The 16,125-nt window shown below is 42.4% G+C and overlaps 2 protein-coding genes and 1 non-coding gene across 4 annotated transcripts; all 3 read left to right on the top strand.

Moving 5' to 3' along the window:
* The first annotated feature begins 66 nt into the window (after window positions 1-66).
* RPL18A (ribosomal protein L18a) lies at window positions 67-3,829 on the top strand. Its single transcript, XM_075494920.1, has 5 exons — window positions 67-203; window positions 679-858; window positions 1,449-1,578; window positions 3,146-3,255; window positions 3,680-3,829. The coding sequence occupies exons 1-5, from the start codon at window positions 186-188 to the stop codon at window positions 3,770-3,772; spliced, it is 531 nt and encodes a 176-aa protein (XP_075351035.1). The 5' UTR covers window positions 67-185; the 3' UTR covers window positions 3,773-3,829.
* Window positions 2,223-2,354, top strand: LOC142405080 (small nucleolar RNA SNORA68). The gene has a single exon (XR_012774055.1). It is a non-coding gene; the product is annotated as a small nucleolar RNA SNORA68 (small nucleolar RNA).
* A 1,677-nt stretch (window positions 3,830-5,506) lies between the features above and the next one.
* On the top strand, window positions 5,507-15,868 carry KICS2 (KICSTOR subunit 2). Of its 2 annotated transcripts, XM_075494872.1 has the most exons (4): window positions 5,508-5,848; window positions 8,079-8,152; window positions 8,231-8,367; window positions 13,118-15,868. In XM_075494872.1, the coding sequence occupies exons 1-4, from the start codon at window positions 5,614-5,616 to the stop codon at window positions 13,932-13,934; spliced, it is 1,263 nt and encodes a 420-aa protein (XP_075350987.1). In that variant the 5' UTR covers window positions 5,508-5,613; the 3' UTR covers window positions 13,935-15,868. The 2 variants fall into 2 exon arrangements, with proteins under 2 accessions (XP_075350980.1, XP_075350987.1); XM_075494865.1 differs by having other exon boundaries at window positions 5,507-5,848; window positions 8,079-8,367.
* Window positions 15,869-16,125: the final 257 nt, after the last annotated feature.

Below are 16,125 nucleotides of genomic sequence, written 5' to 3'. Positions count from 1 at the left end.
GCCGGCCCGGAACCCAGCACCAGCCGCCGCGGGCGGAGAGTGACGGCTGCCTCCTCCAATCGCACTCCCCTCCCAGCCAATGGGTGGAGAGGACGGCCGGGGGCGGGGCTGCCGCCGGGCGGGTGACGGGCGGCGGCGGCGCACGCGGCCTTTCCTTTCCTGCAGGCCGCGGAGGAGGCAGCACTATGAAGGCGTCGGGCACCGTGAGTGAAGGCCGGGGCGTGGGGGGCACGGCCGGGACCGGGCCTGAGGCCGAGGCCGAGGCGGCCGTCCGGAGTGCGGCGGCGCAGGCTTGCGGCGCTCCAGAGCGGCCTCTGCGCGCCCAAGCGACCCTGCCTGGCCCTTGAGGGAGGCGAGCGGCCAACATGGCGGCGGCGCCGCTCCCGCAAGACGCGTGAGGAGGCCGCGCCGCCCCTGGGCGGGGGGCCGCGATCGGCGGGCGGCACAGCTGGGCCCGCGGGCCGATCCGCCCGGGCCGGTGGTCTCTCTCTTCCCCTTCTCCTGGGTTGGCCTGCTCTCGCCGCGCTGCTCATACATGGAGCCGCGGTGCTTTCCACGGGGTGGGCCCGGCCCGGGGCGGGGCGGGGTCAGGCTGGTGCGAGGGTGGCTCCGCGGCGGCTGGGCCGGCGGCGCGGAGGGGCTCACGCTGCGGACGGTCTGTCTTTCGTCTCCCTCCAGCTGCGGGAGTACAAAGTGGTCGGGCGATGCCTGCCCACGCCGAAATGCACGACCCCTCCTCTCTACCGCATGCGGATCTTTGCTCCGAACCATGTTGTCGCCAAGTCCCGGTTCTGGTACTTCGTTTCTCAGCTGAAGAAGATGAAGAAGTCTTCTGGAGAGATTGTGTACTGTGGCCAGGTGTGGGATTAAAAGCCTAAAAAAGTGGGAGATTTATAAGGAATTCCAGCTGGTATATGTGGAAGGAATTTATATGAAACACTCTTATTGGGGGTGAGGTTGAAATTCATTTATCCCTCAGTTGCTCTGAAGCTAAGTGACAAATTAGTTTTTCCAAAGTGGCAGCGTGTGTCCAGCAGACTAAAAAGAAACTTACTTCCTAGCGCTTCGGAGTTATGAACTATGCCACTAGTCAGTGCTGCTGTCAGGTTCTTGTGCTTCATTGTGGAATATACCTTTTAAGAGTCATCTGGACACTTACAATCCTTGGAAAGTAAATATTTGTATGCTTGCCCTCCTCTACCTTGATGCTTAAAAGACATTCTGTAGAGCTGAAATTCTGTAGAGCTGAAATCTACTAAAACTTCACTCTGAATTACCAAGACTTGAATATAGCTATGTTGGTGTGGGGAAAGAGAGCAAATAGTTGTTTTTGACAATAAAACTTACCACAGTGGTTTCATTAGACCTCTAAAATGTTTATTCTTAAACTTGTAAAATGCTGATGATGTACTGTCTCTAAGTACTTTTGTGCTCTTGTCTAATTTCAGGTGTATGAGAAGTCCCCTCTGCGGGTAAAAAATTTTGGTATTTGGTTGCGCTATGATTCTCGTAGTGGAACTCACAACATGTACAGGGAGTACAGGGATTTGACCACGGCTGGTGCTGTCACTCAGTGCTGTAAGTACATGTAACTGTTTGAGGTATAAAATGGTAGGACCAGTATATAAACACAAGATTAAATCTTAAACTGGGCATAAAGCATGCTGACTTGGTCCATGATAAGATAACTGAAACACTGGAAAAACGAAGTGGGGAGTTCTTGGAGAAGTCCATAGATATTCATGTACGATGTATGTGGTATCTTATTTGTTACCACACTTTATACAATTTCTCTAGCTGAAAATATTCCCACTTCGTCTTGGTGTGACTTTCTACAATGCTAGTAATGAGTTTTGCTATACAGACTGAGTTTCATGACCTTTTAGGTGCTGTATATATTTCTTGCACTATATTTATTGTTTTAAAATAATTGAGTATATCTTCCCAAGTCTTGTGGAGAGAATATTTCAGATATCATGTGGCACATACTAGCATCTGTCCTTCGGGGAGCAAGTAAAAAAAAAATTGAAGGGCAAGTAACAAAAAAAAAAAAATCACAAGCGGGAGGGGGGGAATCTGTGTTGCTCCGGAATCTCATTGCCTCGGTTCAGAGAGAATTAAAGGTCGTCCTGATTTCAGTCTGTATGTGAAGTACTTGAGGGATAGACCATTTGTATAGCCAATGCTGTTACTTGAATCCAGAAGTATTACAAACACTACAGAATGCACATAAAAACCCAAAGAATATTGTTCTTAATAATGATATTCTTGTCATGTGTGCAAATATTAAATGTATCTTGTCGCCTTTCAAAAGCTGAAGTGCTGTTGAAAGTGAAATTTAAGGTTCTACATTAACTTGCAATAATTCCTCTTAATTAACATACTGAAGGACTGCTTAAGAGACCTGAGAACTTAATTTGTCATGATAGAATGACTTTGATACCTTTATGTTCAAGAATACTTTTGACAGGTAAGTTTTTAATAGGTACGTTAGATCTTCATGGGAAGCATTGTAAGCACAGTATTTCAACAGGCATGTCTTGTGGAACTAGCTGTGGACATCATGATTTGAAGGCAGTGATTTTCACTGCCGCAGGGAGAAGTTTTCAGGTAGCCCATGTAGAGATGGCTTCCTCCTGTTCTGAAAGCCTAATTATGTGGGCTAAATACCAATTCACGTTTCCATCACTTGTCAATTTTAAGAAAAGTAGAGATAACCTCAGATCCTACCTTTACTTGCACCTTCCTTTTGGAAGGGAAATTCTTTTGAAGTTCACATGTCTTTCCAATAATTGTATTTCAGTGTTGATTCTGTATCACGGTTTTCTTGTGCAAAAAATGAAAATAAGTCCCACGTAGGTTACTTCTGTACGTGTGTACCTTCTTGAAATCAGGCAAGAAGAATAAGATGGCACTTCCTTGGAGGAGTTGGGTTTTGAGTTCCAGGAAGAATTTGTTCCTACATGTTGATTCTGTGATATTTCTGCCATCACTTTAGATACTAAAAGCAGTGTGATTAAGTGGAGTTGATCAGAAATTTTAAAAGTTGTAGGTGGTACTATAAACATTTCCTGAGAAGATGGTAGTAAGATTTTTGAACTGAAAATTTCTTAAGATTTATTTTTAATGAGTTCTCTTGTCACAGACCGCGATATGGGAGCCCGTCATCGTGCCCGTGCTCACTCCATTCAGATCATGAAAGTTGAGGAGATTGCTGCTAGCAAGTGCCGTAGACCAGCAGTCAAGCAGTTCCATGTAAGTGAAGTAACATTGCAGTGGCTGCTGGGTCCCGGTCTAACATTGGACTGGAAGCGGGGAGCTCTCTTGTCTGGTACAGGTTTGCTTTGCAGGCAAAAATAGGGAGGGAACCAAGCTTGCGTATGTAGGTTTACAATTATATTATGATCAAGACTTTAATGCTAGAACTGTTTGAAAGAAAGTTAAACTAAAACAAATATGGATTATGTTGCAGAAAACTTGCCTTTAACAGGCATTTCTTTCAAAAAGAATTGCAAAACTAAGGCATCAACTGTTAGCTCCTGTGAAGTATATGTAATCTGTGGATGCATTACTTCTCTATACCTAAGTTAGCAGTTAAATATAGCTTAGCTATTTATTGCAAACTATTTTCTGTTGTTCATCTAATATCTCAATTAACATAGAAATATTTTTCTTGCAGGATTCTAAAATCAAGTTCCCTCTGCCACACAGAGTTCTGCGTCGCCAGCACAAACCACGTTTCACCACCAAGAGACCAAATACTTTCTTTTAAATACGAAAACGTGCTGTCAACTCTGTGTTGTAATAAAGGTCTTAGTTGAACCTTTGACTCCCAGCTGTCTTTTGGAAACAGTGTCCTGGATACCTAGGAGTCCCCCTTCCTACTCTTTATTTTCTGTAAACTATTGGCAGCCTACTAGTTACAGCTATGATTGCCTTGAAAGAGGTGAGTGTTTCAGGTGCTGACTGGAATTACCAAAATATCCCATCAAGACACCAGAATTTTAATAACCAGCTTCCCAGGTCAGAGTAAGTCCATTGTCGAGTAGCTATGAAGTCCTACAGTCATTTTGTCCCTTAGGCACGCTAAGTAAATATCGTTGAATTTGGGAAGGAGGCAGCTTTTTGTGCATGCAGAACTCAAACTCGTCAGCTGTAAGAATGAAGACCTCATAACTTCAGTTAAGCTACTTCAAGTTTTAAGCATTTAAAGCCGAAACTTTCATTCTAACCTGAACCTTTCCAAGGATGTTACGCACCATTCTGAATTAACTCACATACGCATACAGAGGTGCCCACACCTAGAAATGAAAAGTGACGAAGGGCTTGGCAGACTTATCTTTGGTATTAGACCAATTGTTCTGATGAAAATTAATTTTTGTATCCAAACCCAATCCTTTAGCTACCCTATTTACAGTACAATGCCACAGTAAAAAAAACCTGTGTTACAGACACAGTGTAGTTAAGGTTAATTAAAAAGGCTGCTTCACACCTAAAGCCATTTTTTGCATCTGGTGCCTGTTTTAAATTACAGTGTGTTTTGAGTGTTTCCTGGACAAGAGGTAGGCAGCTAGTTTAATTAGTATATGGGTCTTGCCCAGAGTTAGAGAACTGATGCTGTGTTTTGTCTCCATGTCGGGTTAAAAACAAATGCAGGTGCAAGTAGAGTGCAGGGAAATACTGTCCAGAGAGGAAACTGGGAATGTTTTAAGTTTTGGAGTAGCTGGAGAGCTGCAACTCAGCCAGGAGAGGAACTGCCTGTGTGAGAGCCTTGCTTGGTGTAAGGGAGGCGGCTGTTCCGGAGGAGTTGGACCAGTCAGTGCTGCCACAACAGCCCCCCTTCTGTGGCCTCATGCCCCTCAACTGTGCTCTCCTCCTCATTGCCTCTAGGGTGAATCAGTTCACGGAGCTCTTCTGTCCAAAACATGATCTGAAAAAAAAAAGGATTAATTTGGGCGATTTATGATCTCCCAGTCACAAGGGAGGGGAAGCTATAAACAGATGTTCAGACGAGCTGGAAGGCTCTGTGGGAGTCCCACCAGGGTAAATGCCGAAGGGTGGGAATAAGGTCACCTGCAAGACCTTGTATTTTAGAACTTTTTAACTGAAAAAACAATTTAGCATGAAAATGGGCTTCGGGTTTCAGTTTCATAAAAAGCAACGCGGACAGGGTGGAGGACAGCTCGTTGCGGGAACCGGTGCCAGTGCGGCCAGCCCGAAAACATCAACGCGCCTCGCGGAACCGGCCGACCCGTGAGGAGGAACGCAGGCGCAGCGGCGGAGCTCGAGGGCTCGGGCCTTCCGCGGTCGCTGCCTGAGGATGCCGCGGGAACGCCCCGGAGCTTGCGGCGCCGCTCGACGGAGCCTCCGCAGCGAGGCCAAACGGCTCCCCACGCGGCAACCGCCCAGCCGTTAAACGGGCACTGCGCGTTCCCGCCCGTCACGTGACTCCGAGCCGGCGTCCCCCCGCCCGCCTCCCTGCCTCGCTTGTCACGTGACAAGGGCAGGAGCGTGGGGAGAGGCGGCGCGAGCTTCTTCCCTTACGCGGCCGCGGCGCTGGACCCGGAAGTAGTGGCCGTTGTGGAGGCGGCGGCGGCGGCACCGCCGGGCGGGATGGGGGAGTCGATCCCGCTGGGCGCGCCGGTGCCGGTGGAGCAGGCCGTGCTGGAGACCTTCTTCTCCCACCTGGGCATCTTCTCCTACGACAAGGCCAAGGACAATGTGGAGAAGGAGCGGGAGGCCAACAAGAGCGCGGGGGCCAGCTGGCTGGCCCTGCTGGCCGGGCTGGCTCACCTGGCCGCCGCCGAGAAGGCCTACCACAGCATGACCTTCCTGGGCCAGAAGCTAGGTATAGCCGGGCCGCCCGGCCGCCGCCCCTCGCGCCCCGGGTGGGGGGGAATCCCTCTGCGCTCCCCCTGTCCTTCGGGTCCCCCGTCCCTCTCCGGGCCGCCCCTCGGCCTCGCCTGAGGTCGCTGCTGGGGGCCCAGCGCGGCCGTGCTTGCTTACGGCCTGCCCCGGATTTAGCTCCGCGGGTGTCGGCAGCGCGGTAGGGAACGGGCGGCCGCCGTAGCCCAGTGAGGTAGTCTGTCAGCGGTAGTTGCATAGTGCTAGGTACCTGAGGACCCTGGCCTCGGTGAGGTGCGTGTCTGTGCGTCTAAACACAGGTCCTGGGTCAGCAAGTGTCCGTGGGCCCAGTGAGAAATCGGCTGTGCCGTTTGGGCTACCCCTAAGGAACAAATAAGAGTGCAGGTGCCGTGCAGGTGGCACAGTGGCTGTGCGAATAGGTACATCTCTTTATTGGCTGGCAAGCTACCTACCTGCCATTCCCAAGATGTAGCCAGAGGTGTTTCTGTGCTGGGATGCTCTGGCTGAGATTCTGGCAAAGGTGAGCTCAGTGGGGTGAGCAAAGGGTTAAAGCTTTTTCACGTCACAGTTCCAGGGCCTAATATTAGAGCTGCATATGTGTAAGTACATGTGTAAGTACTTGGGGCTGGAGATAGCCTCCTTAAAAAATGTTATTCATGTAGACTCTGCAGGATCTCAGGAGGTTTTGGCCACAATCTTGGCTGCTTCTCACTCTCTCAGTATGTGAATAGAAAAATCCTAGACTGGCAGAGGGTGAGCTCTCACCATGTTACCCTCTGGGCAAAGCTGCTTATTTTTTCTTTGAACTGCAGACTGGCATGGAAAATGGATTAAGGGATATGAGTCTGATGTGTAAGGCAGTAAAGCATCAAGAAAATTCTGCTCTCATGTTTAAGTGGTGACTTGGAACTATTTTATAAGAAGATCTTTACAGACAAAACTCTTTGTAAGGCTGACTTTAAAAAGTGAATTTGGTGCTTGCAGAAAGGATAAAATTGACAACAGAAGGGACAAAGTTTTGTTTGTTTATATACTTCATGAACAACAGCAATAGATGATTCTTCATCCTGCCCATGATGTGGGGGCAGCACTTGGCTTAGGAAGGTAGCTGTTTCACTGTGATAACCAATTCTCTGCCTTTCTGCTTCAAATCACTGTCACTTTTGAACATTATATGTGTAAAATGGATGTGAAAAGGACTATCCACCATTACAAAATTTATGAGCAGTTTCAAAGTGGAACCTACATTTGGAATCTCTTTAAAAGTTCTGCAGATTCAGTCCCTGTGATCCTTGCTCTGCTGCAGCTGTTGAGTGCCACAGCGGCCCGTAAGGCCATCTGTAAATAGAAATTATGAAGTAAGGTTAGTGCATTTGTACAGTCTTTTGGTAGCATCAAAGTTAAATATCCTTTACTTTGACCCTCTACTTTTGTCTTTTTTTCTTTTTTAAATTCCTTGTAGTGTTGAGCAGGTAGAGAGAAGCACAGACTTCTGTTTTTTTGCCATCAGTTTTGGTTATGGATTAACCTGCACTGTGGTCTTACTGAGATAAACTGTGATTGTTTTCCCTTTGAATTCTGGTTTATATTAAGATTGTGTAGGGACTGGAAACATTTGGTTTGTACACACAAATGTCACATGGTTCCCATTTAAAGGTTGCTTTGCAAATTTGAATGCTTCATGATTGAAGAGGTATTGTTAGGGGAATGCTCTTGGAAAGATCTAGAGTTATTAATAGGAGTGGAGGCTATGAAAATTTCATGACGACTTGATTCATCTGACTTCCACAGGTAACAGTATTTCCAGGTCATGTATCATAGTGGCAAATTTAACTGAACCCTTGTTTTCTGAAAGGTCATGCCATAACTGAGGCAGAAAGGTCACACCATAACTAACTGAGGCAGATGTGAAGGGAGTTGAAGTTTTGCAGCAATTACTGGCTGCTGAGATACGAATTGGGACAAGTGTAACTTGCATGAAATTACATAAAGTGCTTCTGAGTATATGCTATGTGTAATTCAATTACTTGCAAAAGTAAAATTTGTTTCTTCACTGAAATTTGTTTCTTGATTTTAAAAAAAAAATACTGTGATCAAACAACACTTAGGAACACCTAGGGGAAAACAAGAGTGGTTATATACAATTTTCCAGTATTGCTGTCTGTCTATGCTGTCCCTGGATTTTGGTAATACCTCCATATTTATCTGAACAGGTGGTCAGTCATTCTTCAGCCGAAAGGACTCCATCCGAACCATCTACACATCTCTGCATAATGAGCTGAAGAAGGTGGTGGCGACGGGTCGCAATGCACTAGGAGGAACAGCTCCTCACTTGGAAGAGCTGCTTTCTCACCTGTCTGAACAGCTCTGTTTTTTTGTTCAGGCTCGGATGGAAATTGCTGACTTCTATGAAAAAATGTACACGCTCAGCACCCAAAAGTTCATTAACTCTGAGGAACTGGTAAACATTTTGGAATCCATCTTAAAGAAATACAGCTCAAGGTCAGTGCTTATTTGATGGCAGTAAGTACTCAGATGTATGATCTGTAATAAATGATGTTGAGGTTCAAAGCAAGCCTAAAGAGTTTGCTGTCCTTTGACTGCTGAGCAGCACAGCCGCTTGCATGAATTCGTGAATGAAGTCAATGTTGGTCAGCAGCATCAGATGCATGAAGTCTCAAAACATGACCCTGAAGAAGAAGAAAAATAAAAAAGGGAGAGTGCTTCTGCTCATCATGTTCTAGGAACCTCCTTCCCTATTCCTTAATTAATACTCTGCATGTTCATATTCAGCAGAGAGGAAGAGTCATTTTCCTTATAAAAGATGTAAGAATTTGTGCGCTTTTTCATTAGGAGTGGAGGGGAAACAAGGCTTAATTCCATATGGACTTCAGTAAAATTGATATGTAAATAAAACACGTATTTGTGTGACAATTTTACTTTTAGACTAGAATATATGTCTGCTTAATTCTAAAAGCTACACCATCGCTATTTGGTCTACCTGGTAGGGTTTTATGGTGCTCTGTTATCACTTCTCTTAAGAGGTATTGGAGCCAGTAGAAGGAGCACCTCTGAGTCTTTGGTCCCTACCATTATGGTTTCTTGAAGTTAAAATCTAATAGTTCCTGTTTCAAGAATCCCAGGATGTTTCTAAATGACTCTGGGATGGGTATTTCATATCTAACACGTGAGTCTTGAAAGTGATGGCAGTTTAAAAAAGAAAGAATTTTTGAATGCTTGTCAACAGACTCAAATTCTAGCTCTTTATTTTAAAGCAAAACAACGTAGCCATCGTAGGAAGATAACTTTCAAATGTAGCTGAATTTTTAAAAATCTTTGTTACTGAAATAGTGTCTAAGAAGACATTTGGGGAGAATATTCTGAGGTCTTATTTTTTTCAGTTATGATTTTTAAAGTGTACACCTAGGAAAAATCAGAATAATTCAGTGCTACTTTCTGACATTCCAAATCTAAGCACTGCAGCTGACTCCCTTATATTTTTAGGAATAACTTAGGCAAATTGCTATGCAATTTTGCTACTTGAAAATCAAAACTAGTGTATATGATCTTACTGGTGATTGTTTTGCAATTCTTGGTTTGTGAGCCCTTATAATATCAGGGCTGTTAGTCCACTGAAAAATGAAACTTACCTATTTTTTCCTTGGTGCAATAAAAATTAAAGAGTAAAGGGAGGTAAGTTTGCTTTGAAGAGTTGATTTATGTTGCACACTAACCATCACCATCTGTTTTGAGCATGTGCTGAGTCAACAGCACTGTTAAAAATCTGAAAACCAAAACTGATACTTTGACGAAGTGGCTGGAGACTGTTATATATGAAATGTTTTACTATGCTATTTAAATAAAGTTCAGTGACATGTCTGTACTTCTAAGGCATTATTATAACCTCTTAAAAAAAAATAAGCAGTGTCTCCCTGGGGAAAATACTGATGATCTTGCTTTGGGTTAATGAGCAGTCTCTAAGATGGAGACATTCTAAGATGCTGTTAGGGCTAATTCAGTAGCTGCTGTGTGGTCCTCCCCAGTCATGTACAGAATATTTATGAAAAAAAGGGGGGTAATATAATCTCCCTTTAGTCCTTCCTTTAGTTTCTTCATATCTTGGATCAGTTTCTGGGAGCTGTTACGTTGATGTGCACTGGCTGGAAGGCATTTCTGGTTTACAGTCTGTTGACCCTCGCAGGTGAAAGGTCAAATAAACTCGTCCTTACGCAGTCTCTTTCCATCTGTCAATATATTCCTCACTTATAGTCGAGGATGTGTGCCATTATTTCAGCCAACTGTGGTAAGGCCAGACAGGGCATCTGTTCTGTAGGTAGGTTCTGGCCTTGGTTTCTTTCCTTTACATCTAAAAATAGCTGTTCAGATAATGTAGAGCAAATAACTGCTTGCTGGTAAAGGAATGGCAGAATTAATTGACTGTCAACAATCAAGTCATATCGTCTATATCTGAAAAATCATTAACTCTTGAACAGTTTAAAGCTATTTTGTTACTACTTATTGCTGACTTGTACACAGCCGATACTAGACATTTTCCTCTCTTTTTCTATAGAATACAGCTGGAGAAGTAACTTTTCCTGAATTTTTTAACTTGGTTTGGGTGGGATCTCAACTGAAATAATTAAAACAGCATCAGAAGCAGCATCCTTTACAAGCTTAGTATAAAATGAATAAGTAACTAGTAAATCTATTTTGATGTAATTATTTTTAAGTGTTATGTTTTTCATCTAGTCAGCATTTTGTAAATACATGCATGCATATGTGATCTATGGAAGAAAATAAAAAGTTGTAGAAAAATGAGGCTTCTTCATAGTCTGCAAAACAAACCTCTGGCATCTCTCTGCTTTTGAGAATGATTAGGGGGGAAAAAATCAATTTTCCAATGTGTTTTTAAGTTCTTAACACTCTGGCTTATTGAAATATTGTAAAAAACCTGTCTGTTTTACATGATATTGAGCTCAGTCAGATGCTTCTGTGTTATGAAAGTTAATTGCAGCAGATATACTGAGTACATAACCTGTTAGTTTACTCTGCAACCATATCAAGCTTCTCAGCTGTGGCCGAAGTGTGTATTGTTGGATTAAAACAGTTTCACAAATCCTGCTGTGCAGTGAAACATGAAAATAGCTATGAGCCATGAAGCAAAGTAGAAGTGGGAAGCCATACATCATAATGTTAATCCAGGAGACTTGGCAGTGCTGCATTAGTAGGAATTTTTTAATTGCTTTTAAGGTTGAAGAATAACCTTCTTGGTCTCACTGCAGGTGTGTTGAATACACTGTGCTAAATGTGCACTTGATGGGAATATTTGGAATAAATAATGTTGCGTCATGCTTTTTTCCCCTTTTTAATACATGGCAACAAAACTCTTTTCCTGCTGAATACCAAAACCATTTGAAATATATAATGTTGACTGTTAGCAGAATATTATTTTTAATTGACTGTTGTTTGTTCAAAGAAATGTAAATATACTCTGGGCTTCTCAGCTCACCAAAGTAGCCAGTAATCACTGTATCTCTGCTGTAGCAGGCAGATATGATGGTTGCTGACATGTACTGTGTACAGAAGGTGGCTAGGTTGGTGACCCAACCTAGCCTGTTTGCAGAACATGGTGCATCAACTGATTTATGATATTCATCATTTCATTGTCTTCAAATAAATTTGGACTTGCATCTTAATAGCAAATCCTTTCGAGACCTGCATTGTGGCTGTCCAAAAAAAAGAGACGCTTAAAAATAGTGATAATGTTGTTAGACAATTTTCACAAGCCTAAGAATTAATGTTTTGGCAAGAGCTTGATGGAAAGTCAAAGAAAAAATAGTGAAGGGAGAAGGGATGAAAAGCCTAAAATTCTCTCTCTTCTGGTTCACAACAAAATTAAGTGTTTTGGTTTTGAAGCAAGTATTTCCAAAATTGATTATATGTATTGTGTCCTGGAAGCTGAGGTGAATAATGGAGTCACTTTCACTTTGTCTGAAGATGAGCTGGTTGGAAGGATTCAGTATAAACTTCTTTGTTTTAAAGCAATAACAAGACCCAGGATATTTTTCTGAAGTGAGGGAATAAATCTACCTTTACTTAAGTCAAGTCTTGTCTTTGAACTATTGGTTGTTCTTTGTTGGAGACCTCTTTAAGAATGCTAAATGCCTGTTAGGGAACACCTTTTAGTAAAAGGGCCACTTCTGTCTTTGCTGAAGACTCATTCTTTCTCAAGTTACATATTTAGCTTCTGTAACTGGAACAGTTTTGCACAGTTTGAATTAAGTATCTATTTATCAATGCTGATGTTATAAATTTACCAGTAATTTGAATATCAAGGGGAGGTAGGCTTGATCTGTCTTTTCCTGATGTTTAGAAAAATAAAGTTAGAAGAGAAAGCTATAGAATGGATCTATAAAATTCCATTTCATAGAGATTTGTTCTAGTAGTAGGATCACTCTTGTGAATAAGATGTGCAGTGGCACTTCTACCTGGTAGATGAGGTGGTTTGTGGTTTTTTTTTTTCTTTTTTGAACATCTGTTAAATTGAGAGCTGATCTTGACCTGAATTTTTAGTGAGAGAGAAATTGATTGTTACAGTGCCTTCATTGTGATATGATGAAATCTTGCCAAATGTTTTTCCCCTTCATTGCTTTTAGTACACCAAGGTTTGAAGTTTGAGACCTGGTTCATTGGTAAATACAGTTAATCATGGTTCTATTGACTGATTTCCCATCACAATTTTATTGTGAACTTTTAAAAGGGGGAAAAAAAAAAAAGCTTGTCTTGGCTTCCTCATAGCTTCCCTATACAAACAGCAAATTTATAACATAATTCCTTTGATTTAACTTAATGTCTTACTGCTATTCCAGAACTATCAAGATGTATTTTACCACCAGAAGAGATTTTAAATTGGAAAAAGCCCACCTGAATTTAAAGAGATATGGTGCTATAGTAGTTCATGGATCAAGATAAACAGTGATCATTGTTGAACTGATCGAATATAACTCCCTTGCTTTGATAGAGAAATGTCTGACAGGTGTTTTTGTCAAATACCAAGTGCTATATGCTCATTAAAATATTTGCCCTAATTATGTTAAAATAACTTTTTTAAAATTAACAAGGCTATTTTTTGGTTTACACTTTATTCTGCTTTGATGTTTGGTCTTCTGTCTGTGAATTGACAAATACTATCTCATAATTTCACTGTTGTGTACAGCATTTCTCATGTCTTGAATAATGTTATGTTTTCTAGATTTCATCATCCAATCCTCAGTCCACTTGAAAGCAGTTTCCAGCTGGAAGTAGATGTACTTGCACATCTCTTAAAGGCTCAGGCTCAGATCTCAGAGTGGAAGTTCCTTCCATCCCTGGTCAACTTGCACACTGCTCACACAAAACTGCAGACTTGGGGCCAAATTTTTGAGAAACAGCGAGAGACCAAGAAGCATCTGTTTGGAGGGCAGTCTCAGAAGGCTGTACAACCTCCGCACCTCTTCCTCTGGCTGATGAAGCTCAAAAACATTCTCCTTGCTAAGTTTAGCTTTTACTTTCATGAGGCCCTTAGTCGACAAACAACAGCATCTGAAATGAAAACTTTGACTGCTAAAACAAATCCTGATTACTTTGGGAAAATTTCCAGCTTCATCCGCAAGTATGATGCCATCAATGTTTCCTTAATTTTTGACAATCGTGGGTCAGAGAGTTTTCAGGGACATGGCTATCATCATCCCCATTCTTACAGGGAAGCCCCCAAAGGAGTGGATCAGTACCCTGCAGTGGTGTCTCTGCCCAGTGACAGGCCTGTTATGCACTGGCCCAATGTAATCATGATTATGACTGATAGAACCTCTGACCTCAACAGTTTGGAGAAGGTTGTTCACTTCTACGATGACAAAGTCCAAAGCACGTACTTTCTGACTCGCCCCGAACCTCACTTTACCATTGTAGTTATTTTTGAGTCCAAGAAGTCGGAAAGGGACTATCATTTTATTTCTTTTCTCAATGAAATTTCACATTCCCTTAAGAACTCCAAAGCTTTTGCAAGCTTGAAGCCTGGATCCAAAGGGTAAAATGCAAACTACTTACAAGTTGTCAAGGCAGTATGCCAGCCTCGGGGGAGCTGTAGCTTTCAAGGATTACATAAATTCATGATTCTCAGAGTCTAATTAAAAAGGAGCCATTATTTTTAATGTTATAAGTTCCTTTTTTTTAAGCTAACAGACACTTGAAGAAAAGTATTTTTGGGCAGTACTCGGTGGGATAACTTAATTGTGGGGTGCTAAATGGCCACAGTGGGATTTTTTGTGTGGTTTCAGTATGATTTATTTTTTCAGTCCACAACTTTGTTGCCTGTATCAGAAAGGAATATATGCACTTTATCTTAGTCTGATAATTGACTGACTTCTACAGAGTTTATTGAAAATGTGGTGAGGATGGAAGATACTATCTTTTCAGAAAACTGCATTGCCTGACAGGAATTATTTCTGGGAACTATACACTGATACAAGGGAATATTAAAAAAGTGAACCTGCAATTTCACAACAAATTTTAAATAAAAATACAAGAATCACAAAAGGCACTATTATTAATTATAACTTAGTTTTCAAATGGTTTAAAATTATAATTGGGATCTCTGACACTCTCTGTTATGCACCAGTCTCTATTCTGAACACCCTGTGTCATAAAGCTTTGTCATTGCTCCAGAACGCAGGCTCGGGCAAGAAAAGCTGCAGCAGGGGCTGGAAGGCCAGTATTCACTGGAGTGTTGTGACATTGTGTGTCCAGTACCACTCTTGGCTCAGATTAACTGAAGGAGGCAAGCTGAGGTTGAGCAGGTATTCTGGAAGTAACAGCTCCATGGAAAAAGCAGCAAAGCTCTTTTAAAATTGTGCTTTTGTCTGGCTACCTTAACAAAAAAAAAAAGGCAGTAGGAAATGCCCATTGTAAATGAGTTATTTTCTAATTTGCTGTTAGGGTCAACCTGGATTTGTTTTCAGGTTTTTATAAGTATATAGTTTTTTCTTTCTCTCCAGTTTTAAATAATTTCACAATTAAGCCAAATCACTTTTGGAATTTGGATTTAAATATCTAGCCTATGCAGTATGTTTACCTCATTCTAAAATGTCACCACTAACTTCTAGGCTCCAGGTTTGGAAAAAGTATGTTTTCTAGTTACCCTGAAAGTGCTTTATTTTGGAAATCAATATTTCCAATTACAATAAAAGGGTCAATTTGGCTGTACCTGTCGCCTTATATTGCATGATTCTTCTGACCATTAGCTATGCAGTTGTGCAAGCACTTTCATGGGAATTCAGGACGACTGATATGGGTCTGCTGTGCGATGTATAGAAGTGTAGTGAAGTTAGACCCTTAGTTGACACTGTCTAAGGTATCACATCATCAGGTTTGTTTTAAAAGGGAGTTTAAGTAAAAATGTTGGTTTCTGTTAAGACTGAAACAGAAAAGATACCATTGCAGACATGGCTTTTACTGATTCCCTTTCTCTCCCACAAAAGGTTACCGTAACTTGTCTTGCCTCTTGCTGCAAGTACTGATTTCTTTACAATCACGTAAGCATGTTCTGTTCTTGAAATGAAAGCTCTGACTTTCCACTTTGTGCCAAATAGAACCTTCCATGCTTTGCTGTAATTGTACGTTTGTCTGTTGTGAATATCTGTGCTACTGCCTTTCACCTGAAGTCTTAGTCTGACTGCAGTATCACTCTCAAAAGTTTAGAGACTGCTTTTTGCCATTGGAAAATAACAGGAGTGGCAAATACACTGGCAACTGGAGGGCACCTGGTTGTAACAGCATTACACTTTGCAGCCTGAATTGCCCTTCTAACAGGACAAAGTTGCAACTGCCAGTATTGAGACTGTTTGTGTGGTTCCCTCGGTGGGACAGTGACCTTGTAATAACATTGTACTATTGACTTCCTCAGCCTGAGTAACAGAAAAGAGGCTGTCGCCAGAACTGATTCCCAGTCTTCAGCAGTGTAATAAAGTGTTGCACAAATTCTGTCTGCCTCTACAGTATTTCCCCATTGTACTAGCTGTCTGTGGGAAGGGGGAGAAGAGGTTGGGGGAAGAGACCACATCTGGGTACAGACACCTTGCTCATTTCTCACTGCCGGGGGCGTGTTGGAAGAGGTGAAAGACAAATCTGCTGCCCTTTAGAGCAGACCAGCAGCTTTTACGGGTTGCTGAAACGGCTGGAGGCTGTTCCCAGTGGTTTTTATGGGGAGAGGAAAAGGAGACAACT

The sequence above is a fragment of the Mycteria americana genome, chromosome 1, assembly GCF_035582795.1.
Source record: "Mycteria americana isolate JAX WOST 10 ecotype Jacksonville Zoo and Gardens chromosome 1, USCA_MyAme_1.0, whole genome shotgun sequence".
Lineage (NCBI taxonomy): Eukaryota > Metazoa > Chordata > Aves > Ciconiiformes > Ciconiidae > Mycteria > Mycteria americana.
The sequence above is the reverse complement of the archived record's forward strand: the minus strand, read 5'-3'. Positions and strand labels throughout refer to the sequence as shown.

Excerpts from the sequence above, each read along its gene's own strand:
- RPL18A (XM_075494920.1), top strand. Across the intron at positions 859-1,448 it reads AGATTGTGTACTGTGGCCAG|GTGTATGAGAAGTCCCCTCT; the intron begins GTGTGGGATTAA and ends GTCTAATTTCAG. Across the intron at positions 3,256-3,679 it reads CAGCAGTCAAGCAGTTCCAT|GATTCTAAAATCAAGTTCCC; the intron begins GTAAGTGAAGTA and ends TTTTTCTTGCAG.
- KICS2 (XM_075494865.1), top strand. The coding sequence starts at position 5,614 with ATGGGGGAGTCGATCCCGCTGGGCGCGCCGGTGCCGGTGGAGCAGGCC. Across the intron at positions 5,849-8,078 it reads CTTCCTGGGCCAGAAGCTAG|GTGGTCAGTCATTCTTCAGC; the intron begins GTATAGCCGGGC and ends TTATCTGAACAG. Across the intron at positions 8,368-13,117 it reads TTAAAGAAATACAGCTCAAG|ATTTCATCATCCAATCCTCA; the intron begins GTCAGTGCTTAT and ends TATGTTTTCTAG.